This window comes from Semicossyphus pulcher, unplaced genomic scaffold, assembly GCF_022749685.1.
Source record: "Semicossyphus pulcher isolate SPU_LCO1_2020_fin unplaced genomic scaffold, fSemPul1.0.p SCAF_8, whole genome shotgun sequence".
NCBI classification, from domain to species: Eukaryota; Metazoa; Chordata; class Actinopteri; order Labriformes; family Labridae; genus Semicossyphus; species Semicossyphus pulcher.
In genome coordinates, this window is record NW_027211759.1 from 31,862,672 (window position 1) to 31,888,263 (window position 25,592).

General features: G+C 39.6%; 2 protein-coding genes across 2 annotated transcripts in view; one reads left to right on the top strand and one right to left on the bottom strand.

Moving 5' to 3' along the window:
• Positions 1 to 2,950: 2,950 nt before the first annotated feature.
• pnp6 (purine nucleoside phosphorylase 6) lies at positions 2,951 to 12,306 on the bottom strand. The gene is made up of 6 exons (XM_069686273.1): positions 12,190 to 12,306; positions 9,250 to 9,419; positions 9,053 to 9,156; positions 7,782 to 7,957; positions 7,489 to 7,679; positions 2,951 to 5,136 (listed from the first exon to the last, which is right to left on the bottom strand). Exons 1-6 carry the CDS (start codon positions 12,222 to 12,224, stop codon positions 4,940 to 4,942), a joined length of 873 nt encoding a protein of 290 aa, XP_069542374.1. The 5' UTR covers positions 12,225 to 12,306; the 3' UTR covers positions 2,951 to 4,939.
• A 14-nt stretch (positions 12,307 to 12,320) lies between these two features.
• hydin (HYDIN axonemal central pair apparatus protein) overlaps positions 12,321 to 25,592 on the top strand; it is a 77,906-nt gene continuing 64,634 nt past the window's right edge. The window contains 15 exon segments of the mRNA XM_069687047.1: positions 12,321 to 12,420; positions 13,237 to 13,349; positions 13,481 to 13,501; positions 13,590 to 13,814; positions 13,958 to 14,157; positions 14,244 to 14,431; positions 14,474 to 14,636; positions 14,836 to 14,840; positions 15,065 to 15,069; positions 19,452 to 19,565; positions 20,951 to 21,076; positions 22,568 to 22,687; positions 23,024 to 23,158; positions 24,168 to 24,367; positions 24,777 to 24,901. Coding sequence (XP_069543148.1) covers positions 12,321 to 12,420; positions 13,237 to 13,349; positions 13,481 to 13,501; positions 13,590 to 13,814; positions 13,958 to 14,157; positions 14,244 to 14,431; positions 14,474 to 14,636; positions 14,836 to 14,840; positions 15,065 to 15,069; positions 19,452 to 19,565; positions 20,951 to 21,076; positions 22,568 to 22,687; positions 23,024 to 23,158; positions 24,168 to 24,367; positions 24,777 to 24,901 — 1,840 coding nt within the window.

The window sequence follows — 25,592 nt, forward strand, 5'->3', positions numbered from 1 at the left end:
TAGGAGAATGAGGATGAAAAAAAGTACTTATATATATTCCTTGAACTCATTTACTGCAGAGGTGATAATATTCAGGATGAGGTAATAAGACTGTAATGAGCAGGAGGGCAAGTATCCCTAGAAGCATGTTCCTGCAGTTGGATTAATTCTGCAAAGAGACAGCTTGTAACACACAAAGAATATGTATAATATTCTTCAATTGACTGTCACATGTGCTTCTGAGTAACGTGTTGGAAGGGAACCGGGGGTGTTTTACATCCCTGTATGGTGATTTTAGTTGATCCTAACGCAGATGTTATCATAGCTTGAAGAACACAGGTGTAACATTAATGATGGCCCGAATCTACAAAGTGAAAGTGGAATGCAGATGTTATTAATTAATTCAGATTATTACTTATATCATGATATTATTACACCTGTGCTTTTCCAGCTATCACATGTTAAATATGTCTGATGACTAATCGAGATTAAAATAGAAAGTTCAATCAACTCTGTCCTTGAATTTATCAAATAATATAGCATTTTCTGTATAACCACCAGGGGGAAGCAAGAAAAATGTAAAAACATTATTGAGATACTATCACTTACGATGACCTTAAACTTCTTCACACAGCAGCAGTAACATTAATTCATTTCATGTCTCCACCTGGAGAACAAAAGTCACTCTTCTTTTCGCTCTCTTTTTAAATTTCACCACCTCCTGTGGGAAATATCTATTGAGCAGCTTAATGTTCACCAGCTACATTTCTGGGAACAGGCTTTTTTTCAGGAGTTGGATGACAGATGGATAGTAATTTCATATCTGTGTGTTAAATATATGAAAGTAGCGCCAGGAGGTGATTAGCCTAGCTTAGCATAGAGACGGGAAACAGGAGGAAATTCATACAATAATTTGTAGTTTTATGGGGAATAACATGAGGGTATTTCTTGGACAACAACAATTCTCCATCTGCACAGTACTGCTATAGATGAAAGGACAGGTCTTGTATGTAAAGGCAAATTTCATAGTCATTTTCAAAATTCACTAGTGGATATATTTTTTACCTTTAACACTGCCAGTTGAAGGCGAGATTATTATGTCACTGTTAGGCCTCGTTTTCTATGTAAAACGCACAGAGGTGGAAAGGTGGAGTGAAGTCGTTCGGCCTCTGAGCCAGCATCAGAGGTAATTACAGAGGCGTAACGGTGGCGAAAAGGGATGAACAGGGCTGTGTCTGTTTGTTTACACCTCATCCATGTTTTGCTTCCTGGAATGCAATGTAAAAACACACACTGGGGCGGATTTACCCTGGTGTTGCTTGGTCCAATGGCAAATAGCAAAGGCAGCATAATGACAGAGCTTCGTGACGGCGCTGTGGTAGAATTGCAATGTAAAAAGGGCTATAGTCAGGCTAGCTGTTTCCCTCTGCTTCCAGTCTTTATGCTGAAATAAGCTAATAACTTCCAAGCTCCAATTTAGGGTGTATCCTACAGTCTCACTCAAAAAGAAAGTGAAGAACAATAAAATATTGACCTTTTCCTTTTGGAGCTCATGGTGCTGAATGATATTGCAATAAGATATTCAAATATTAGGTCAGTCTGACTGACAGTTTCTAGAGTAACTGGCTGTACAATGTCATTATGTCACATCTATGGATCATGTGTGGTCTCTGCTTGATGTCTTAACATTTCATATTTTCAGTGCTATGAATCAAGGTTACCTTAAATAATAAAGACGATCCACGTAAACCAAGTTGGCACCCATCATGCCCATAGAAGCATTGTTGAACTTGACCTGTCAAATGTCCTCAGAGGTGGAGCAGTAATTTTCCAGATCCAGCCAGCCCGCTGGTACAGTGCTGACACGCTGCTGGCAGCCGACTCCTGTTGGGAGGCGGTGTGTGAAAGTCAGCAGAGACATTCTTTCACTAATGCTATTTCTTACGCTTGTAAAAGTCACATTCACTAATAGTAGCACTGCTGTCTCATAGACTGTGTGGGCTCTGATACATGACAGTGCATGAGAGCAGCTTGTGTGTGTGACAGAGAAAGAGACTGGGTGTGTGAGGATGTGTGTGACAGTGTTTAAGAGTGTAAACTCAGCAGAGCTGTCCCACTCTATTTCCTCAGCTTCTCTTTTCACCCTATAATAATCAATAGCGGGCTCTGGGCTCGGCTGGCACAGCGACAATAGATAGATCAACATTACATTACCGATGAGGCCTGTCGCCAGCCTGCGGGGACTGCCTACTCAAACACACTTCATTCTCCTCTCTTATTCTCTTGACTCACTCGTATCGTCTGTCTTTATCTGTGTCCTGTCCACCACTTCCACCCATGCAAAGCAGAGAGCCTGCGATTTGCATTCTACGTGCACATCTCGGCAGACGTCTCACTTTTCACTGTGATGCTGAGCTGTGAGGCGTCTGTGTAAATACAATCCAGCCGAGGAGAGGGGTTGTGTTTGTATTTTCATGCTGCCTGGTTCATTTGTATTAATATTTCAGCTCCACAGTGGGCTGCACCTCCACATGCTATATGTAGATGAATTATGTAACAGAAAGGAGCGGAGAATGGAACAGCCATTTCCACTTCCTCTCAATCTCACAGCGTCCTCATCTGTTTTGAGGTGAGGTTTAAAGTGAAGGATTAAAGAGTTAGGCTGAAGATAGAAGGAAGAGAGCGTGGTTGTGTTGATGACGTGAGACTGATTTTCTTTTGTGGTGACGGGGAGGATTGGGGGCGGGGCTCTTCTTTATTACACTTTTTACAGATATCAGCATCATAAGTTTCCTCAGAAGTAGCGGGATCTCCTTGATATTGATTAATTATATTATTAATAGAATTAACCCTATTAGAAACTATTCTACTCACAAACATTTACAAGCATTCATAACAGAAAGGTTTCCAAATTTAATCAGCAAGTTTTTATTTGAGAGCAAAAAGCAACAACACTTGACATGTGAAGAAGTTGTTTTGAAATATAGCAGGTTTATTTTATTATTAATGAATTCAACTGAGCATACAAATATAGTCGTTATTAAGTCAAAGAAATAAGAACATATCTGATACTTCACAAACCAGGAGGAAATAAAATACAAGATACGAAGTTGTGCGAATACAGGAAAGTATCAGTGCATCATTAAATTACCAACCCAGCCTGCAAATCAAGTATCTGTGTAAATAACACATTTCCCAGTGAATTGTGTATGCAGCAGCTTTCAGGTTTTACAGTTGATGATGGTTTCATTCTGAGCGTAATTCCCCTTTAAGACTTCCATTAGCATCTTGATGATAAGCCCGATATAAATGGTCTAAGAGGTGGACCTGCTGATGTAAGATTTCTCTGGCCTTTCCAGCTCTAATGAATGAGTTGGTCAAGAGAACCTGGCAGGAGGTTCCAGATCGGTGCAGAGAAGATTGAAAACTGCAGGCCTGGGTAAAAGCTCTCACTGTTATTACAGTGTAGTGGTCTCTTGTTGTACAAATAAGACTGATCTCAGTGCAATCCACCGCAGAAAAACCTCCATATATCACGTCTGCTTGTCCAAATTAGCCTCTGTCTTACAGTACTTCTTGCAGATTATATTGTGCTTTTTAGAGCAATTAATTTAATTTCTACATATAAATATACTGATCCACAAGATCACTGAAACTAAGAAGCCTCCATTATAGGACAGGATTGCTACAAACTGATTCTGTCGAAGTGTGATTTTCTTTTCAAAATGAAATACAACAAGAATTAGGACTGCTATTGCTTATAGTATAAGCATTTTGACAATTAAAAACTTCTATTCTACTCTATTTAAAAAACATGCAACTCTGATCAAAGTAGAATGTAAATATACCCATTTGATTTGTAGCTAAAATAAGTATTTATTGTACACAGATAATAACAAGCAATCATAAAATCAAGTAAGGTAGGCGCCAGTTGGTCCCTATGATTTGTGCCCAGTCAAGAGATATTCCATATTCTCTTCTATAGGCAACACTAATTATAACCTACTGTAAACTCTTGAAATCCCACAGTAGAAGTAGATGTCTCCTCAAGCCCTGCACCAACATTAGAAGGTCAATGCATAAGTGCACAGTGTTTTCTGAATACATCTTAAGCTAAAAGATGACGCATTCAAAGATGTTGTATGCATTTCTCTCGCAGAAGTAGGGGGCATTAAAAGGTTGTCAGTGACAACATGTAAATCTTAATGATAGACAATAGTTAAAGCTGAGGTAAAAAAAAAACTTGTAGCTGAGCCTACATCAACAAAAACAGGATGCTACCATTATCCATGACAGGATACTGTATCTAAAGGTTTCAAGTGTCCATAAATAGTGGTAAGAAGTCATAAGAAGTAGTGACGAGCACTAAAACTACAGGTTCAGCTGTCAGGGACGTCCCGGTCTTTTTTATGCAGCCACTAAAACCAAAGACAACAGTAAAGCTTGCTGTGGTCTGTTGGTGAAACATACTTGAACCAAAGAAGGCAGTGAAACACTGTACACCAGCCTGGTTATAAGACACTCAAAGGATCTGGTGTTTCCCCTGATCATTACAAGCCCCAGATAGAAGGGCAAAACCAAAAAACTGTCAAAACCAAAACAAATTAAGCCAATCCTTGCCTTCTATTAAAACCCCTCGTATTGGCTCATTGTTGCTTTTGTAATATAAAGGTACCATTACACTTCTGAAGAATAAATGTAGTTAGCTGGAATTATAGCCTATACTATAAAACATTTCCTAGATTGTCAAGGTTTTGCTATGAACGCACTGATTAGCAATTATACACATTCTTTACCAATATTCATCTAATGCCATGGATATTACAGCTATGACAGGCGCCTCTAAGTATCATGTTGACATTCTCAACCTTTTTCCTTAACTCCCTCAGACCCCACTAATACCCTACATTAGCAATACAAGAACCAAGAGGTTTGGTGTTTGCGGATTTCAGCTGAGTTGCTAGATCTTTGTGATGAGGTGGCTGACAAGCCTCTGGAGGTACTCTGTTCGGTGCTTGGTGGTCTTCAGCACCTCCTCATGGTTTGCTCTCTCATTGCTGTCATAATCTGTCACGACTTTGTTGGTGATGAGGGACAGACCCAAGACACGCAGGCCACAGTGACGAGCCACCACCACCTCTGGCACTGTGCTCATACCTAGACAGAGGGAGGAAGTCTGTTTCAGGTGCACTGACATGACATATAGCCTAATCACGAGAATCAATCAGTGTATCAATCAATGTATCAATCAATCATGTAATCAATTAATCAATCAATCAATGCCTATCAGTCTGACTATCTACCTGCCTGTCAGTCTGTCTTTCCGTCATTCTGTCCCTCTGCCTGTCCATCTGTCTATCTTTAGTCTCGAGAATGATTCAAGCTCTGCAACTGGATCCAACATTTCCCATGAAACATTTTGACAGTAGCTTTATTTAGACAGCTCCTGCATAGAGCTATTTCTTAAAGACTTGAAACTCAACCTTTAAGACAAGCTTCTATTACAAATGTATAATCCTCATTCCCTGATGACATCATCAGCGGTTATTGTCTCACACTTCGCAGGCAGACAGTGTTTAGCTGTGTAGCTCTGCCCATGACAAAATTGAAATGAACCTGAATGAGTCAAATCTGTGGAACGCACCTTTGATATTAACATGATTACATTATATGGCTATGCTAAAATAATAGATAATAATTCAGTATAAACTGTAACCCTTGTTGCTGTAAGCCACAATATAGAGACTGATCATTCACAGCTGCATCATTTCCCATTTTTTGGGAATAAAACATAAATGAATGGCATGGGCAAGCTGTAGGGGTGTAATGATAAGCTTCTATCTGTATCTGTATTTTCACCTTATATTTGTATTCCAATAGTTTTCGGTCATGCCAAGTCTGCCTTATATTCTAATCAAATATTGAATATTGTCATGAGTTATTGTTTAGTTTTGTGTATAGTTTATACTCATGTTCAGTTATCATTTCCTGTTTTACTTTGTCACTTTGTCTCTCGTGTTGTTCTACTTCATGCCTTTATTCTGTGTTTTCCCACTTGTTTGATTATGCCCTTATTGTTTTCACCTGCCCCTTGATTGTCTCACCTGTGCCTGATTACATTCACTTCCCTAGTATAGTTAGTCTATGGCTGTGTCCTAAACCACATACTAACGTACTGCCTACTACATACTCACACAGTATGTACTGCATACTGCCTACTAACCTGACTATTAGGATGCCGTATCACGTGACTTAGTCGGTCCATCTTCGCCATAGTAGAAGTTGAATAGACGCAATGCATTTTGGGGCAGTTGAGTACAACCAGTGAGCTCCCGTCTCATACTCAAATATCTGGGCCGATCTAGTATACATCCGGGCATTTCTCGCATACACAAAATCGCATACTATGAGATGGGAACGCATGACAGTATGATTAGTATGATAGTATGCACTTTCGGACACACCGTTTGTCTTCCTCTGTCTCTGTGCCAGTTCATCTTCATCTATCTCGTAAAACCTTACGTCAAACTGTTTGTATTTCATCAAACCATTCTTTCTTTGTGGATTCCTTGTGGCTCGCTGCGTTCTTTGCTTTGTTTTCTAATCTGTTATATATTGGATTTGAGTTGAACCTTTTGTTGGATTTTGATTTACCTGGACTCAAGTAAGCCTTTGTTTGCCTTTTGTCTTTAGCTGAAATAAATCATACTCTGCATCTGGGTCCTCTCCCTTTTTTATTCAAAACTGAAATGTGACAAATATATGAATTGTTTTGTATTTAAATGGGATGAGACCCAGATGAAAAGTTATTCTAAAGTGATAAAAAAATCAAAGTTATTGACAAATATACAAATAATATGACTTGCCTTGATTTGGCTTGACTTAACAGTTGATACATTAATGCAATAGTTTATTGGGTCATACCGCAAAATTCTGAAAAAGGAGGTTATGCATGCACTGGAAGGAGGTACAGATGATATGAAACAAAGTTGGGAATTAAATTGATAATTATCTGAAAAGCTCTCTTGGCCATTTTGCATGCCATTCAGCAGGTTGTCCCTGACTTCAAATCTCAGGCTTTAATATAAGATCATAAATAAGATCATCATTGTGAAAATAACATCATTATAAAGACAACATTTGTTACATCAGTTGAACTCTATTCTTCACTGGCTAAGAGATCTGTTTGAAAACTGCTGGAAAGTAGAGAATTAATTTCACTTAAAGTAAAAAAGTCTTCCCCCTCATGTCCCTCAAGCCTCTAGCCTGTTTGTTTATATATTGGTAAATGTAAATCAAGGAAAGTCATACAGTTTCTGCTACACTGCTGCAAAATTTAAAAGACATAGATGTCTTTATACAAATACAGATCTGTATTTGTTCAGAGTGCATTGTCTATTATCAAAATACTGTATTGGTATTTACTTAAACATTCCCGGTTAGCATCACAATTGGAGGTTTTCCAGGACACAGTATCCCTTTAAGTGAGCACAAGGGAGCTGTACTTACCCACTGCATCAGCCCCGAGCATCTGCAGGACTTTGCACTCTGCAATGGTCTCATATGTCGGTCCAGGCAGCATGCAGTAAACTCCTTCCTGCAGGAAGCTGTCGCAGCCCTGCTCCTCTGCTGTTTGCTTGGCCAGAGCCCTCAGCTCACGATCATATGCATCTGACATGCATGGGAAACGCACTCCAAACCTGAAGAGACATAGTTGAATATATGGGACATTGCAATAGTCTTTAAGACATAAATTTTGCCAGTGTAATCTTGCTTTCATAATCCTGCCTTGGTGTTTGTACCTGTCATCATTGTGCCCACACAGTGGGTTCTGCCCTCCAAAGCCGGGCATGTTGATGTGATCCTTAATGAGCATGATGTCTCCTACATCGTAGCTGCTGTTGAGTCCCCCCGCTGCGTTTGTCACAATCAGAGTTTCCACACCCAGCAGGAAGAAGACTCGCATCGGGTATGTCACCTGGAGTCACAACATGCTTTGCTTCAGGGACAGATACTATCATTCTTTTATTGCTTTGATGTACATCAGATTACTACAAATGGGAGATACAAGACGGAGGTAAGTTGGGAACAAGCTGTCTAAGTCCAAGGTGGAAACTGAAGTGTCATAATGGATATGGCTTTGAATGAATAAGTATGAAACTGGATTTTATGGCTATATGGGATTATATGGATCATTTCATGAGGAGATGGCACGCCACACCTTGTAATAAAATAAAACCAGCATACTGTGTCCCCAAAGGCTGAAGTCCGATATCATATTATGACAACTGGGTGTCATTACAATTTTGCAGCTGATCATTCAACATACATGGTAAATATTTAGCCAAGGTTTTCTGCTATACTGCAGTTTGTCATACTGTGGTCAAATGGTACTGAATTTTACGCTTTGATTTTAGTTGATATTATAAAATTACAAAATTACATGTCAAATTGAGATTAAAACTAAAGTGACTTTTAGGTCATTTTTTTCTGAAATGACATTTCGTGACATGAACATAGTGTACATATGTGGTTTTAGTATTAGGCCATTACACCAACAAAAGCAATGAATTATTTTCTAAAAGTGAGAGTTTAAACTTCGGTGTGGTTTATCATTCACAGCAAGGTTTCAAAATGCAGAAGCAAGTCATTTATTGTGACAGAAAGCTGTTCACAGAGAGAAAGTGGAGACAAATTCACATGTCTGCGTCTTTAAACCATCATGTATTGACATGAATATCATTCATATTCATTTAAATAAATAAATGGACTAAAACATCAATAGCAAAGTACACATATAATATTATCCATCTCTGGTGATGCCCTCATTTTTTTGTCACCATCATCAGGTCAAAATTTTATTTTGTCAAATACTTTGGCCAAATGACTTCAGACACAGGAAAGTGCATCGAAAAAGGACATCCAATCAGAGTTTAGATTTAGATTTAGGTAAAACTGAAACTTCAGTATGTTAGCATTTTCACCGTGAGCATATTAGCATTCACCGTGAGCACCTTGCTGTTAGTCAATAACATGGCTGTAGACCTTTGGTCTTGTATTATTTCTAGCTTACCATTTGTATACTGTAGCCCTCGTAGAAGTGGAATCTTCCCTGCATGCAGACACACTCGCGGCCTTGCAGCTTACCAAACACCAGCTGACCAGCATGGCCCTGCACTGCACAGCAGACATTGATGATGAGCAGCTGCTAACATGCCCTAGTACATTTTCAGTTTTTAGATACAAAGCAAATTATCAGAGAAAACTCACCAGTGCTGGTAGGAAAACGTGGAATATCCTTATATGGGAACACAGTCTTGTCAACCAGCAGTTCAGCCAGACCACCCAGGCCTGAACCACAGATAATAGCTACTTTTGGACGCTGCTCTGTGTGAGCCAGTAGCCAGTCTGCTGTCTCCTTATACTCCTCATAACTGTATCTGAAAGTCATTAAAATGTATATGAAATCATGCGAACTATTACCAAAGCGTAGTATAAAAAGTGACACAACAACTACTGAAGGAAACATACAGCGAAGACTCATTTGAACAATAGAATGAGTAAAATAGACTATGTGCATGGTATGTGTTTGTAACAGTTTTGGGGTGTGTTAAACAGCAGATTCAAATATACACAATATTATAATATTGGTAAAACAAGGGGAAAGACTTTGCTGACACAGAATTTGTGAATGGTCATCAAACATACAGTTGTCCACTCAAACTGTACATCCATGCCAGTTTTCTATAGACAAGCTTAAGCTGAACTCTCTATTTAAACTCTTAGCAACAAGGAAAACACTGCATGAAAAGTCAGTTTAATTTAGCTTAGGTCAATGCAGTGTTTAAATGTGGAGATAAAGAGAACATTTGTTGTGATGTCAAATCGTCTCGCTCACTGTCATAATACTACACTGTATTCTGTAAAAATACTTTGATGTACCAGATAAATTTAAGCTGGATGGGAAGTCACTATTGAGCAAATATATATAGAAAAATAACATTGTGTTAAAAATAAGAATTAATTATACATTGTGGAACACTTTCTACTTTGCGATTTACTGGCAAACGTATTATTCAGGGATGCTGATTTGATTGGAAATGCCTGGAGGAACTACATTATACACAGTGTAATTCTGGTTATAAATTTGGTTGTAAAGCTATAACCTTGTAACTGATCCCTCTACGCCTCAAGCTTTGTTATTGAAACACAATGAGACTTCAGGCTGCAGCATTGCCAGAACAATCTGCAGCAGGACAGGGCCTGATTATTTTGAGCCCATTTTAGAGCGGCCATATAAGATGATAGCTATAGTACATCTGGGTAGTCTGTGGTGTACTCTTTCAACATTTTCCCCTTGTTTTCCCATTCATTCAAACTCAAAAAGGAGCTCGGAAATCTTTCATTACAGTATGTCAATTGGACCTCAGGGAGGGGAAAAACCAAATAAAAGTTTTCTTATGTGAATAAAGCTCCAACCAATTCTCCAAGTGCCATAATGGTGCCAAAATGAGTAATTAAAACAAAGAATTATCCGTCTATTTTACAGTACAAACAACTGCAAACACATTGTTATATGGCTGCCATTACAGGCCTGTCAGTTGCAGAAGTTCACATTATAGCTGTAGTTTCTGCTACTCTGTTGGTGTGTGGTTAAACAGATTCAATGGATTTGAGTCAGCAGAAGGTGTATGACAGCAACTCAGGTCATTCTAAACATCTTTTTTAATCAGTAATTTATAAACCCAAGACACTCACACATACAGACACACACACACACAGAGAGAACAGATAAGCACGAATGTGCAATACAGCAATAAAAAAGAACATGATGACATTGTTATGTGTCTGCAATTTGCTGTCATATTTTATACAAGCATCAATAAACTGACCTTTTAAAAACCCAAACAGAAAGCAATGTTGATATGTTTCCCACTGATGAATTTGTGCACTAAGCTGACCAAACTTCCAAGAAAAGTGTTTTTACAACACAACAGACATTCTGACAATGGCAAAATACAAGATTCATTCTAAAACCTTTTCTTCATTTGGTGTCACTAAATTGCTGTCGTTGAAAACCATTTACAAAAAACTCACTTGCTCACTCATTTTTTCCCCCTGCAACTGTGTTAGCATTGTAACATGTAGAATAGAAATTGAGTGTGCTCTTGTTCACTTCTACAAAATGTACACTATACTATCCTAAGATAAAACACACTTTATTATTGTAAATAAAAAGCCCCAGTGTATAATAACTGCAAATTAGCTTATTAGAAGGGTAGGCTACTAATATATTTGTGTTCTTGTACACCTGTGGATCAAAGGTGAACCATAATTGATTTCATTTCAAAACTGGGTAAGGTCAATTTAACCAAAGTTAAAATAAAGCTATTTAAATTTGTTTTTGGAGGCTACATTTTTTCTTCCCTGCTTGTTTTTGTAGTGCCTCTTTATTCCTTGATATTTTTTACTGATTAATATATATATATATTCATTGTTTTTTATTCGACCTTATTCTTGATTTAATATCAATTAATGTGCAATGATCATACAGGTCACATATGCCAGTTTAATGTAACAGCAAGTTACATAGAAGTAGGCCGCCAGATTTTACTCAGAACAGAAAAGGACCTCGTGTGCTTTCCCCTCTCTGGCTTTCACGGACCGGCCAGCTGTGCGTGGAGCTGTCCGAGGTGCTGCCTAGAACTTTACATTTAGGCAGCAGGGCAGAGAATAGGAGTGGCATGCAGACAGACTGCTTCACATTTCGGGCAGACAGTAGAACACGCCAATTAAACACAAGCCAGTCTGAACAGTCAGGGCTGTTGCTTATCTACGAGGCTCTCAGGGAAATAGAAAAACTATAGGTCTACTGGCCTGCTAAGTGAGCAGACGAAGGCTTTTTTTCTCTCGATTCGACTAAAGCTACGACATATAGCCACATAAACCACCTGTAACATACATAATGACGTCACAGTGTCATCCCGAGAGGACATGCTTCTAATCCTCGGAATAAAGCATTAAGCAAAGTTATTGTTGCCTCGGCCTCTCTTAACAATTCACAAATAGCAAACAAACCTTATTGACTAAACTGACGTCGTTTCGAACACCCATGGAAAACGCTTATTATAATTTGGCTACATGGTAGCCTTGACAACCGTAAGGCTCATTTCCCTCTGCTCCGCCATCATCCTGTCTTATCGGTCTTACCTGCACTGACTAGTAGAGGAGGATGCCATTTCCATTTAGACGACGAGCGGGACCAATCTAGTGATAAGACGCCGTATGTGTGGTTTTTGACAGTTGCTTCCTGTGCTGCGTACACAGGAGTTGAGCGGCTGATGGGAGATTCTGCTGCAGCTGACGGAGTGACAGAGGGTCATGCTACGTGCCGACGTCACGGCGTTCCGGGCGAAGGGGCGGGGTCCAAACTGACTGCCGGTCCCTTTGAAGAGGACTAAATCCAATTTTCTACTAGGCTAAGCAGCTCACTGAAACGCTAACTGACAGAGACAAGGCTGGGAACGGAGGAAGAAAGCAGGAAAGAACAGAAAAAAATACCCCAAAACCAAAGAGCAAAATAACAAGATATGTGATAACTTTCCAAAGAACATTAAAAGATAAAGACCAAAATTTAGGACTCTGCGAAATTGGTGCCTGACCTGACACTTGCTGTACAAATACCCCCCCCCCCCCCCCTCTCATAGGCACACACACACATACACACAAAGGCTGCAGAACAATTCAATGTGCTGACTAATGGGTTAGAAGGAGAGACTAAAAGTTAGAGAAGAGAAAGAAAAACCTGAGTACCAGCAGCTGTTGCTGACTAAAGAAAACAATAAACAGAGATGGTTTAATGACACATGACCACATACACTCTATAAATGTTTGTGATGTCAAACTTGTGTTACAACGTTTACTGGAGAACCGTTTGTATGTCAAAGCTAAAAAAATGTGAATTCCATGCTACCTCTGTGAGTTTTCTGGGTTTTGTTGTGGAGAGGGGCCAAATAAAGTCTGACCCTGCCAAGGTTCAGGCAGTGGCCGATTGGTCCACTCCTATATCAAGGAGGCAACTTCAAAGGTTTCTTGGGTTTGCCAACTTTTACCGTAGGTTTATCCGTGACTAAAGCAAAGTTGCTACACCTCTGACCAGCCTTACCTCAGTTAAAACTCCCTTTGTGTGGTCTCCTGTGCCTGATGTAGCCTTTTCCAGATTGAAATGTCCTGTATTAACCCATCCTGACCCCGCAGTTCAGTTCGTGGTTGAGGTGGATGCCTCAGATACTGGTGCGGGGGCAGTTCTCTCTCAGCGTTACACTTCTGACCAGAAACTGCAACTTACACCAGCAGAGCAGAACCATAATGTGGGTAATTGGGAGTTGCTGGCAGTCATTCTTGCACTCCAAGAATGGAGACATTGGTTGGAGGGTTCCACTCATCCGTTCATTGTTTGTACTAACCACAAGAACCTGTCCTATCTCCGTTCTGCCCGTAGACTCAACTCACGCCAAGCCCGGTGAGCACTGTTCCTGGGGCGCTTTAATTCCACTCTCACCTATCGCCATGGCACCCGGAATGTGAAGCCTGTCGCCCTCTCACGCCAGTTCACCTCTCCAGAGGATGAAACCCCGGTAGAGACAATCCTACCTGCCTCCTGTGTGGTGGGGGCAGCCAGGTGGGACATCGAAAGGGTGGTCCAGGAGGCCCAAGAGGAGCACCCCGCTCCTGAAGGCTGCCCACCTGATCGGCTGTACGTACCTCCTCCTGTCAGGTCCCCAGTGCTCCAGTGGACATCTCCGTGGACTTCGTTACTGGCTTACCCCCAGAAGGTAATACCACCATACTCACCATTGTCGACCGTTTTTCTAAGACTGTTCATTTTGTCCCATTACCTAAACTCCCCTCTGCCCTAGAGACTGCTTCCCTTCTCATCCAGCATGTTTTCAGGATTCATGTATTCCTCAGGACATAGTTTCCGACAGAGGTCCGCATTGGGGGCGTCGACCAGCCTGTCCCCGGGATACCACCCACAGAGCAACAGCCAGGCGGAGCGGGCTACCCAGAACCTGGAATCTACTCTACACTGTGTCTCAGCATGCCATCCGGCCTCCTAGTCCACCCACCTCCCCTGGGTCGAGTACGCCCAAAACTCCCTGGTGAGATCGGCTACAGGTATGTCACTGTTCATGGCAGCTAACGGTTTCCAGACCCCTCTTTTTCCAGCCCAGGAGGCAGATTCTGCTGTGCCCTCGGTGCAGGGACATCTCTGGCATGCCCGTCAGGTTTGGCTTGAGGCCCGGGCAGCCCTTACTCGTACCTTGGCACGTGATCAAAGGTTGGCTGACCGACACCGGACCCCAGCTCCGGATTACCTGCCCGGCCAGAAGGTCTGGTTGTCCTCCCGTGATCTCCCGCTCCAAGTTGAATCCCGGAAACCTGCACCCAGGTACATTGGTCCATACGAAATTGAATGTGTGATTAACCCCAGTGAAGAGGCTTAAACTGCCTCCTGCTCTCAATGTCCATCCGTCGTTTCATGTGTCCTTGCTCAAGCCAGTCTCCTCTAGTCCTCTGTGCCCTCGGGCCAAATCCCCCCGCCCCCCCGGATCATTGATGACCATCCTGCCTTCACTGTCCGGCGGTTGTTGGATGTAAGGAGACGCAGGAGGGGGTACCAGTACCTGGTGGACTGGGAGGGGTATGCTCATGGATCTCCCGCTCCCTGATTATGGACCTTGAACTCTTGAAGGATTTTTATGCCCAGTTTCCGGACAAGCCTGGTAGGCCGCCGGGGGGCGGTAGGCTTTGCTCTTTTTTCCCCCCTCCCTTTTCTCTTCTCCTCTCCTGCAGGGCTGGTGTGTGACGGGGGGCGTGGCTGGCTTCACCTGCAGCAGGCAGACTAGACACACCTGATCTTTATCAACTCATCAGACCTTCCTCTACTTAAGCTTGGCTTCAACTTCTCTTCAACGCCAGATAATTCCAATTTCTTTGGTAGTTGCTGACATCATGAAGTATTTTTTTCTCCTTCGTATTTTCTGATTGTGCTCATCTAACCCGTGTTTTCCCGTGTTCACAGGTCTGGTGAGTTGCCTGCCTGCCTGCATTTTTGCCTGGTCTGAGCCTGAGCATTTCCATGTATCTGGTCCTTGTGGTGTTACATCGGACCGGCGAGTCTCTGCAAGCCAGCCAGCCTCCGGTCACCACAGCTATTTCCGAACATTCTTTTGTATTAAATCCTTTTTACTTTTTACTGGAGTCCCGTCTCTGCTTTGGGGTCTACTGTACCTGGCCGTAACAGGGAAGGGTCTCACAAGGGTCTGCACACACACTCACCAACACACATGTATAGAGGCCCATGATGATTTATATTATATTATATTTGTAAAAGTCTATATTTTATTTTTCTAGGAAAATCCTTCCTATTATACCTTTAATTTTAATGTGAGCAGTGATACCCACAAATTAAAAGTGCCAAAACAATACTGCAGACTTTTTCTCATGGAGGTCTCTTATCTTTGATTCAGTGATTTAATGCATTGTATTGTATTTTAATGTAACATAGGAGATTTTCTGTACAGGGAATTCTAAGTTAATCCATAAGGAAACTGGACTTGTTTGAAGTTCTTGAAGACATTTCACCAGTTAGATTAGAAGTGAAGAAGCCTTTCAGATAAAGCTGAAACATCTTCATAACTTCATCCAAGTCCAGTTGCCTTTTGGATTAATTAGAATTAAAATAGAAAATAATTAGATTAGAACTGTGGTCAGAACTGTTTCTATGTAATGATATATTATATATACTGTTGCTATATAACAAAGATTATTTGGGTGCCTTGTGTACCGTTATAGGCTGTAACAGGCTGTCTGGTATATTTACTTTTTATACTTGTATTATATTCTTTTATAATAGTTTAGAGTCATTTCCTATAGTACAATTTCTTGATGTACACATTCATATCTTCTAGTGTTAGGGTATATTAACAATAAAGGTATATTTATTTTTACTGTGTATTTTTCTTCTGCTTGCTGAAGTAACACCCAAATTTCCCAGTTTGAAAATTAGGCAGTTCATTTGAGCTTCATCATCGGAATAATACTGCAGCAAACCACCCTCCAACTGATTGAGGTAAACCATCCTTATGCAGTGGTATAATCAGTGGCTGAAGGTTAAGGAGCAAGGCTATAGTGGCAGGTCAACTGCTGCCACGTTGAAAGAACCAGCCTTAGTCTCCTCTATAAAACTGACATCAGCTGTGAAAAACAGATCTCAGCTGATCTAGCCTTCAGTAACCTCCACAGAGCCATTAATCCCCCTCCTTAAGTCTCATTCCCCCCAAATCTGCCTTTCAACTCCTTCCCTGCGGCCCCCAGGTAACTGACTTTTATCAGGGCTGAGGCCTATTAAACCCAAGCCAAGAGCTCCACAGTCACAACTGTTGCCTACTGGTGCCATGATACTGATGATGCTGCCTTGTCCAATTCCTCCATCAAGTTCCACCAACACTACCTCTGACAGTCTTTCTGTTGACACAGATGTGCAAGTAAGATGCAGATACAATTGGATGGTAACATCTAGCTCTTGCAGGAATTGTGGGTATTTTTGTACACAAGAGACTTACAATACAAGGGCAAAATATATTGCCCAAAACTAAGACTGCCAACAAAGAACAATGGCTGAAGCTGATAGAGAAGGAACTTGATGCTGAACCTAATTCTGTACTCAGGGTTATGTTTCCCTATGAGGATTGTTATGTTTAATGTTTAGTCATTGGTTAATATATAATTGAAAAATAATATATATAATTTTTAAAAAATCCAAGTACATACAGTGTATATACCACAGACTAAAGATGTTGAATGTCTGATTTGGTTGCAATTAGTGACGAAACCAAACATTTTCTATGTGCTTTGACTGTTATGGCTAACAAATGCTCTGTCTACATATTTGGACTGACGATTGTTTATCATGGCTGACAGTAAGTTATTAAGGGAGGTGATGTCTTGTTCAGAATCAACTTAAATGGTATATTTCTGCATACAAGAACTGGTTTACAGTACCCTTTTTTTTTTTTTTTTTACATACTGAACATCACAAAAGAGTGATTGAAGGATGAAATAGATTAAAATAGATATAAATTAATGGAACGGGACAGATGCAAATATGGTAAGTTGAGCAATAACACCACACAGAAGTGTTACAGCTGTATGTGCAAGCATAGGCGTATTAAGCAAGCAAGTCATGGAACATAAAACAATGATATAGTCATAAGTAAGCACAGAATGAATTACCAGGCTACTTTATATTAAAGCAGTCCCCTTGCACTCTTTAATTTTATTTATAGTTAGGTAATTGTAATTAATAACTATTATTAGTTAAAGGTTATTGAATTTAAATTGGGTTTTAAAACTTAAACACGTATTATTATCATTTGCAACAGACGGCTTAAAGCGGGATTTGAACTCGAGCTGCATTTGTTTTTTTTTCTTTCTTCCTTATTCCCTCTTCCTTTACTCATTTAAGGGGCAAATATTCCCCTGCTCTGGCGCGGGTAACGTCATCCCGGACGTCGGCACAACCTTAATTTCGAAAAAAATGTTTTGAACCAGACTAGGTTGCTTGATTGGACGTTGAAACGTGGTATGTTAAATGTTTGGTCTGATTTTAATGTTTGCTGGGAGTAGCTAGCCAATCAGAGAACGGTTTACTGTGAGGTTGGTGAGGGAGTTACCTTAGCAACGAGCAACAAACTAAGTTAACGTGTGAGCTCATCAGTGAAATTCGGAGAGCTTCTTCTAAACCCACCGGTTATTCACCTACGGAGTGGTAATTATTATATATATAAGTTTGGGCTATGACGTATTTTTTTAGCGTTAATAATAATAACTTGAAAATGCAATTTCTGAAGGAATTGCGGTGTGAATTCTGTATGCTGAATAGCTGACGCTAAACTGTTAATGCTGAACTGCTAATGCTGTGTTTGAAATAAGTATAAAAGACGTGGAATACGTTGTTGAAGAGCTGACGCTAAACTGCTAATGTTGTGCTTGAATGTTGAATGAATATAAGTATGAAAGATGTGGAATATGATGTTGAAGAGCTGATATTAAACTGCTGATGCTGTGGTTGAAATTAGAATGAATATAAGTATGAAAGATGTGGAATATGTTGTTGAAGAACTGTTAAAGAGATTTCAGCTGAAAACACCATCTCAAACCCTGTCATTGTGCCAAGACTGTAAATGCTATCATCACACAGATGAAACCAAAGCACCACAAGACTCTGATGAAGCAGTCAGGCAAATGTCTGTCCTGCCACAAATGTAGCCAGGGCAGCAAAATACAAAAGTGCTCACATGTGGAGTTCTCTAGAAATTCTTAACATTAGAGCAGATGGGGCAGTCGATAAAATTTCTGTGTGAATTAGGCATCTCCTGGCAAAAGTGTAAGTTTTTTAGTTTCAATTACCCATCTAACAGAAGCAGCACAAGAATACCTACGATTTGATGCCAAAATATGTATTTGGAGTGAAAATTGTGGACTCAATTTGTTTAGAAGGTGTCCAAGTTACTCTTCAACAGCCTCTCCCCTCTGAATATGACATCCCGCACTCTGATTGGGAACATTTCACTGAAACTTTATGAACCTTGAAAGGTCACTGTTAAACAAAGTATGAATGAAAAGTTGAAATAACCAGAAGAAAGATCTGAAAGATGTATAAGTGGTTTCATATTTTAAAAGTGGAATGGAGTTTCTAATTGAATGTATGAATGAGCTGTAAAGTCATTAATTGACATCAGACAAGAGTTTGGTACACTAGAATAGATTCCTCAGATAACAGTTTATAGCCTTATATACCCATGTTATCTATGCAAAGATCTTGATATAAGTAATTAATCTAAATTATAAGTACATTTCCATGAGATGTAGCAAAGAGGACTTGTTTCACTATAAATATAAAACTAACTTTACGCTATTTGCCTTTACCCTGGGGCGGCTGTGGCTCAGTGGTAGAGTTGGTCGTCTTTCAATCGAAAGTCGGAGGTTTGATCCCCAGCTCCCTCAGGCTACATGTCGAAGTGTCCTTGGGCAAGACACTGAACCCCTAATTGCTCCCGGTGGCATTGCCAACGGGTATGAATGTGATTTCTGATTGACAGTTGGGCACTTACCGTAGCAGCCTCTGCCATCAGTGTGTGAATGGGTGAATGTGATATGTAGTGTAAAAGCAGCTTTGAGTGGCCGCAAAGACTAGAAAAGCGCTATATAAGTACAGTCCATTTACCATTTGCCTAGTTACTGTTAGCCCACACGTTAGCCACAAAACAAGGAAGTACAGGGTCTTTGGTAATTGCATACTCAGAATAAAATGTGCATGTCATTAGCTCGCTATCCATTTGACTACTAAATGACTCTTCTCCTATTGTCTCTTTCATGTCCTTTTTTTGCAGATCAATTTGCTTTAGACCACATCCAAAATGACAGATATTCAGTTTCCCTCGAGAAAAAAGAGGATAAAGAACAACAAGTCTCTGCCTTACAATCTTAAACTTACTCTAAAGGATGACAAGCCATGGAGGGTGAGGATATGAAATTCATTGTGTGTATTTTAGACGTACCATTTTACTAATGAACTAGCCTACTATTTCCCGGGATAAGTTACGTTATCTTATCTAATATCTGTCATGACAACTTGTAACACAGAATTAGCAGTATCCAGTTAAAATTAATTGGATGTTGTAACCAGGTTTTCTCATGAATTAACAGGAGCCCAATTTCCTGTGAACCATTTTGGACATTGTCCCAAGCTTTTAAAGGGGCTGCTTCGAATGACAGATTGTTCTAATAATTACCTTGGCTTCTTAAAGGGAACAAAGATCAATATGTGACTGCAGTGTTTTGTTGCAATGACCTCAGCTCAGCAATTTTAGGTCTCTTCTCTCTTCTTGACTGATGGTATTTGTACCTAGAGTTGGTGACAAGATTATGAAGTACTTTCACTTTAGATTTTTCTCAGGTCAAAATGAGATCCACATAAAACTGCTAACATGTCCTAACAGTTGATTATATAGATTTTAAGTTTGTGGATAAGTCATTTTAATTACATCATAAATAACATTACAGTCCTGTTGTCTGCATATTTAAACTGCAGTGCTATACATACACTAATAAATTATTACATAATAGACTTAATTACTATCTAAAATATTTCCCAGTCATTAGTTTATGTATTCGGTATTTCTCTATGTCTGTTTACAGGATGAATAAAAAAAAATACAAATTTGATAGGTTAATAATCTGTAACATTTTTTTAATAAAGCAGTGCAACCATTGTTTAGAGTTCTGGGGGCTTTCTGTCTATATCTCCATGAAAACATTAAATGATTACATTTAAGTCACAATCTAAACAGAAGCCACATCATTTCACAACTTGCCTTTATAAAAAGTATTGTTTATTAGAGCAACTTTATTGTCTCAGATAATAGAACAGAGTGTATTTTGAATACACAAATAACTGGCAGCTACTGAATATTGCATTTACAGTACCTCCCTCTGCTACATTATTCATTTAGATTTTAAGCCAAAATCCTTCTCTGACCTAAACTTGAAATAGGCTAAGTGCAGTTAGATGTTTCTGGTGCGCTGATAAAGAGGAGCCAGAGGATTGTGAGAGGAGGATATAAACCACAAAATGCTGCAGATAGGCCTGACTGAAAGGGAGAGTATTAATATTCTTTGAGCACATAAAATCAGCTCAAGGAAATGTTCTTGATGCTGGCGTCTAAGCATCTATGTTGTAACTGACAGCTTTTAGTCCACAATCTTGCTGCTGCTGTGCTCATTATCCTTTTCCCATTTCAAGATTTTTGTTTGATGTGGTTTCTCATCACTGATAAATTAAGAGACAGGAAACAGGCTATCACGGCACCTTAGCATGATTGCTTTTGTCTCTGTGGGTTTTCAGGTGACTCCATCTGTTTACACCCAGGAGATGTTACAGTCGACAGAGGAGCGCTTGGCTAACACCAATGAAGTGCACCCACCCCGTATCATGGAACTGCTTGACATGAGCATGACGACACATCACAAAGTAAATTCCAGCCAATGTTATGATACCTCAGAAGCTAACAAATTTCTATGATTTCACCATCCACAAAAATATAAATCTAAATTTCTATGAGAAAAGAACCAGATAAAAATAGTGTTGCAGATGAAACAGTAATAATGAGAGGAAACATTAGGAAGTGGTTACTGGGATGATGGAAATCATTAAAATGTTCGTTCTCCTATATCAGCCTGAAACACACACTAAAGGCTAGTGCCACCATCAGTAATAACTGACGGACAAAAGGGTACAGAAAGAGATAAAAGTTTGGCAGGAGTTTGCCATCACCACATCTATCTGCAGACACTCCTCAGCTGCTGACTTTTATCTTTTTGAGAAGAAAACCCTGGGGAAGCTGCTTTAAAATCTATGTCTCAAAAAATAAAATGAATCCTACATTAGATTTTGACAAGCTTGAGAGCTTCAGACCATATACATCATAAACATATAATAAGCTATATAAACCCATTTTCTGTAAAATTATGCTGTACCGACAAAGCATTTGTATGTTATCCACAGGCTTTAGCTCCAGTTACAGTGCTTAGTTTAATGGCCAAGTCAGATTTGGATTCTATAGGCTAAAAATATAGATTGGTAAATATATCTCAATAAAAGGATGAATAAAGTGCACTTATCAGAAGGGTAGATGAGACCTGCATACAGGGCATGTGCTGTCTACTAAGGTCATTTACACTGTATCAAAGCTTCTTCTCCTTAGTCAGCAGGCACTAATTTATGGGCAGAGGGCAACCAATGTGAATGAATGCTCTGTTCTTATAGAGTCAGAATTTAACACGGTGCTTGGAGCAACAATGCCATCAAAAGTTTAAAATGTATAAATGCAGCCTCATCAAAATTAGGAGGACATGTTTTTGCATCGCACCCTGTTCACACTTTTTGTTGATTTGCCAAATATGCAAATGTAAATATGAGTAACCTCTTGTGGGTCACTGCAGGTGATAAGTGTTAGCAATGACTGGTACATGAAAGTACATTAGGTGGGGGTCATTGACACAACTCTAGATCTAGTCTGGATCTAAAATCCACCTTCCAGCAAGTCTAAAGCTAAACAATTAACAATTTAGGTCTTGGTTATTTTAAAAACCACAAATTACCATTTTACTGGGGGTTATGTGTCAGATTATTTCTTTAACAGGTTAAAAAGACCAAAGACCAGGCTAGATGTTCCACCTGTCCTTCAGTCTTAAGCTAACACGCTGCTTGCTTAAGCTTCATAGTTACCGGTATTGATCTTCTCATCTTACTCTTGATAAGAGGACAAATATAAATAATATAATATTATTTCTCTAATTTCTCTTTTTCAGTAATAAACAATGTGCATTGCATTGATGTATAAAGAATGATCTACAGTACTTATGACCAAACATTTGAAAATAAGTATTATATATGTTCTTTTTTTAGGAACAACATACGTAGACTGTTAATCTTTTTACTTTATTTGTGTATCTATTTCAGTTGTCCGTGGTGGATATGGATCGGCCGCTTTTCCAGCCATTCCCATCTGAGCTGGTCTTCCAGAACTTAACTCTTGCACAGACCTATACGTTACCTCTACTACTGCTCAACAATGACAAGGTGTGTGCTTGACGAACAAATGACAAAATAGTTTCACAAACAACATGGCTGCTGAACCGATGTTCGGTCAAGAAGAGCTGTAATATGGAAGAGAGGAAACAGTTCAACCTTACAGTGTGTGTGTATGTGTGTGTCAGTGGTTGTGGACTGTGTGTACAGGGAGCAGAATGATTAGAAAAGGTCAGGAGGGATTGAAGGAGATTTATCACTGCAAGCTGTACAGACACCATCAAGTTATAATGAATAAATCATCACTTGTGTGTGTACCTGGCTTTGTGTTTCTTGCTGTGTGGGGGTTTGCAATTTTCTTAAGTTTGTGTGATATTTTTTTCCAAGGTTTCACGACAAGTGAAGGTGGAGCTACAAGACTCAAAGTATTTCCAGGTGGTTGGTCCGAAGGATGCAGGGAGCAAGGTCGCACCAGGATTGTCTGCTACTTTCACTGTTTTCTTCACCCCAAATGAGAACAAGGTACTGAAGACAGAGGGGAGTCTGACTGCTCCATAGAATAATCACACACAGAAAGCTAGATTCAAAATGCACAGTGAAGTATCAAGGTAACCTGCACTTAAAAGGCTTGTGCAGAATTTAGATTAGATGATTAGATAAAGCTGTAATCAGACCTGTAGGGAAGCAGTGCGAAGGATGTGGGTAAGAATGTGGAATTAGAAAGATAATACTTTAGGTAAGCACTGAAGAAAATTATACTGCAGCTCAAATACATAGATTAAAGAGATTGTTTGAAATCAATAACAGATAATACATTAATATGGATGCACTTTGCATTCATATTTTGTGCACAAATGGTTAAGTCAGAGTCAAGTGGTTAAGGGTCAAGGGTCAGGCATTTGGTTACACCAGCACATCCTTTTGTCGTCTCTTTTACTGATACTGTGGCTGAAAGAGAAACCTGAGAAGCAAAGGTCAACATGAAATGTAGCAACATTATATTAAAAGTAACATAATCTCTAGTATATGTCATGTGTGTTTAACAGTGATCACCGCACCTAACAGCTTTCAACCTTGCTTTTAACCTTGCTTTAACTTTGTGTGTGACTGTTGGTATGGGAGTTGGTTCCCATACTAAGACATTTAACAGTCTAAGATATTTCAAACATGCTTTAATGGATTACCAAGTAATTTGGTACATTAATCATCTCCATAGCTTGATCTGTGATAACCTCTATTATCTGATTATTGATCTGGCAACAGCACAAAAATAATTTGGTTTAAGACCAAATACTTAAAAAAACATTCCCATAAATAAGTTCTCATTGGTGTCTATTGCTCAATATCAAATGTAAGAATGCAAATAGTCTCAACTAATATGATAATCAGCATGCTAGTATTGTTGGTTTGAGCATGCTGACCTTAGCATCCAGTTGAAAACATCATGGTGCCTTGCAAGGATAAGTTCTCCTACTTAATGAATGTGCAGCTTGAGTGTTTGATAATTTGTTTTTAAATTTTTTCCATCTAGGACTACCACCACAGTCTGGTTTGTGTGACAGAGAGAGAGCGGTTTGAGGTTCCAATCCGCGCCATTGGGCCACGAGCCATTCTTGACTTTCGCGATGAGATCAATTTGCCCGTCTGTCCTGTGAAAACATCCACACAGAGGACTCACCTAGTCCGCAACATAGGAAACAGCGAAGCCAAGTTCACGCTACACACACACAGGTGGGAGTCATTACAGGATTGGCCTATATCTACTGTCTGAGTGATTCAAGCCATTGTATTTGACTTTACAACAGAAAGTGGTAAACTTAAGGCCCATTATGAAATATGCAATAAGTAAAGTAGCATATAAAATACAAACATATAAACATTTAATACATTCTTGAATGCACTAACCCAGAATCACAACTTGACAGCAAAATTTTCCTAAACAACCGCCTTAACAACTATGTTACTGCACTAGTTGATAGGTAAACATTTAATTAACATTAGAAACTATTTACGAGAATTACAAGTTTTGGGAGTTTCCTCTTCCAGTGACTAAAACAACAGGTCATCTTGGTCTTATAATACACTAAGCCTAATCAATTTTTTATTTTACTCTCTAAAATTCTACTCTTGTATTTTTCAGACCTTTCTCAGTGACGCCCTCCTTTGGTACCCTTGCTATAGGAGAGGGCATGCAAGTGACTGTGGATTTCAGCCCAATGACTGTAGGAGACCACAGCCAGGACATGCTTCTGCACTATCACACTGGTGAGAAAAAAAGCCCTCTAAAAACAAACAAAATAAGAAAACTGTAAGCAAGCAAGTGACTCAAATATTTTTAAAAGAAGCTATGATCATAGTTTGTGATCACTTCTATCCTATTGACTGTTGATCTGTTAGCATGTAGCTCATCAACTGTGTTTTTCCAGCAAAGCATTCTAGAGAAACAAAATGCCTCCACAGAGGTGGTGAGTTTTCAGATGCCTATTTGTTGTGTTTTCATACCTGTATTTTTACAACTGCAGTACTCTCATGAAACATTTTTGTTTTGTGAAACACTTCACGAATGACGATTTCATCTGGCTTCATCAGAAAATAATTGTATGTATCAACATAAATTATTTCCACCAACATGAACCCACAGAGTAAGGCCTCAAACTATAAACAAAGTAGAATAAAGATGATGGAAGATGGGAGAACACATTTTCTACAAAAATAGTTTGCATAATCAGCAGTGTCAAATGGAGTGGAACTAAAAGGATGAATGTGTTTACTATAATCACTGAGGTAAACACTCTAATGAGATTCTCTTTCTGCAGCAATTGTGACCCTGAAGCAGAACAGGACTGCTAAACAGGACACACTGTTGGCACACACACACACACACACACACACACACACACACACACACACACACACACACACACACACACACACACACACAATGAAAATAGTTGAT

What these genes read in the sequence shown, in the direction of transcription:
- pnp6 (XM_069686273.1), bottom strand. Translation starts at nt 12,224, where the DNA reads ATGGAAATGGCATCCTCCTCTACTAGTCAGTGCAG. An exon ending in ACGTTTTCCTACCAGCACTG is followed by an intron (nt 9,157 to 9,249) that starts GTGAGTTTTCTC and finishes TCTGCTGTGCAG; the next exon opens with TGCAGGGCCATGCTGGTCAG. An exon ending in AGGGCTACAGTATACAAATG is followed by an intron (nt 7,958 to 9,052) that starts GTAAGCTAGAAA and finishes TTGTGACTCCAG; the next exon opens with GTGACATACCCGATGCGAGT.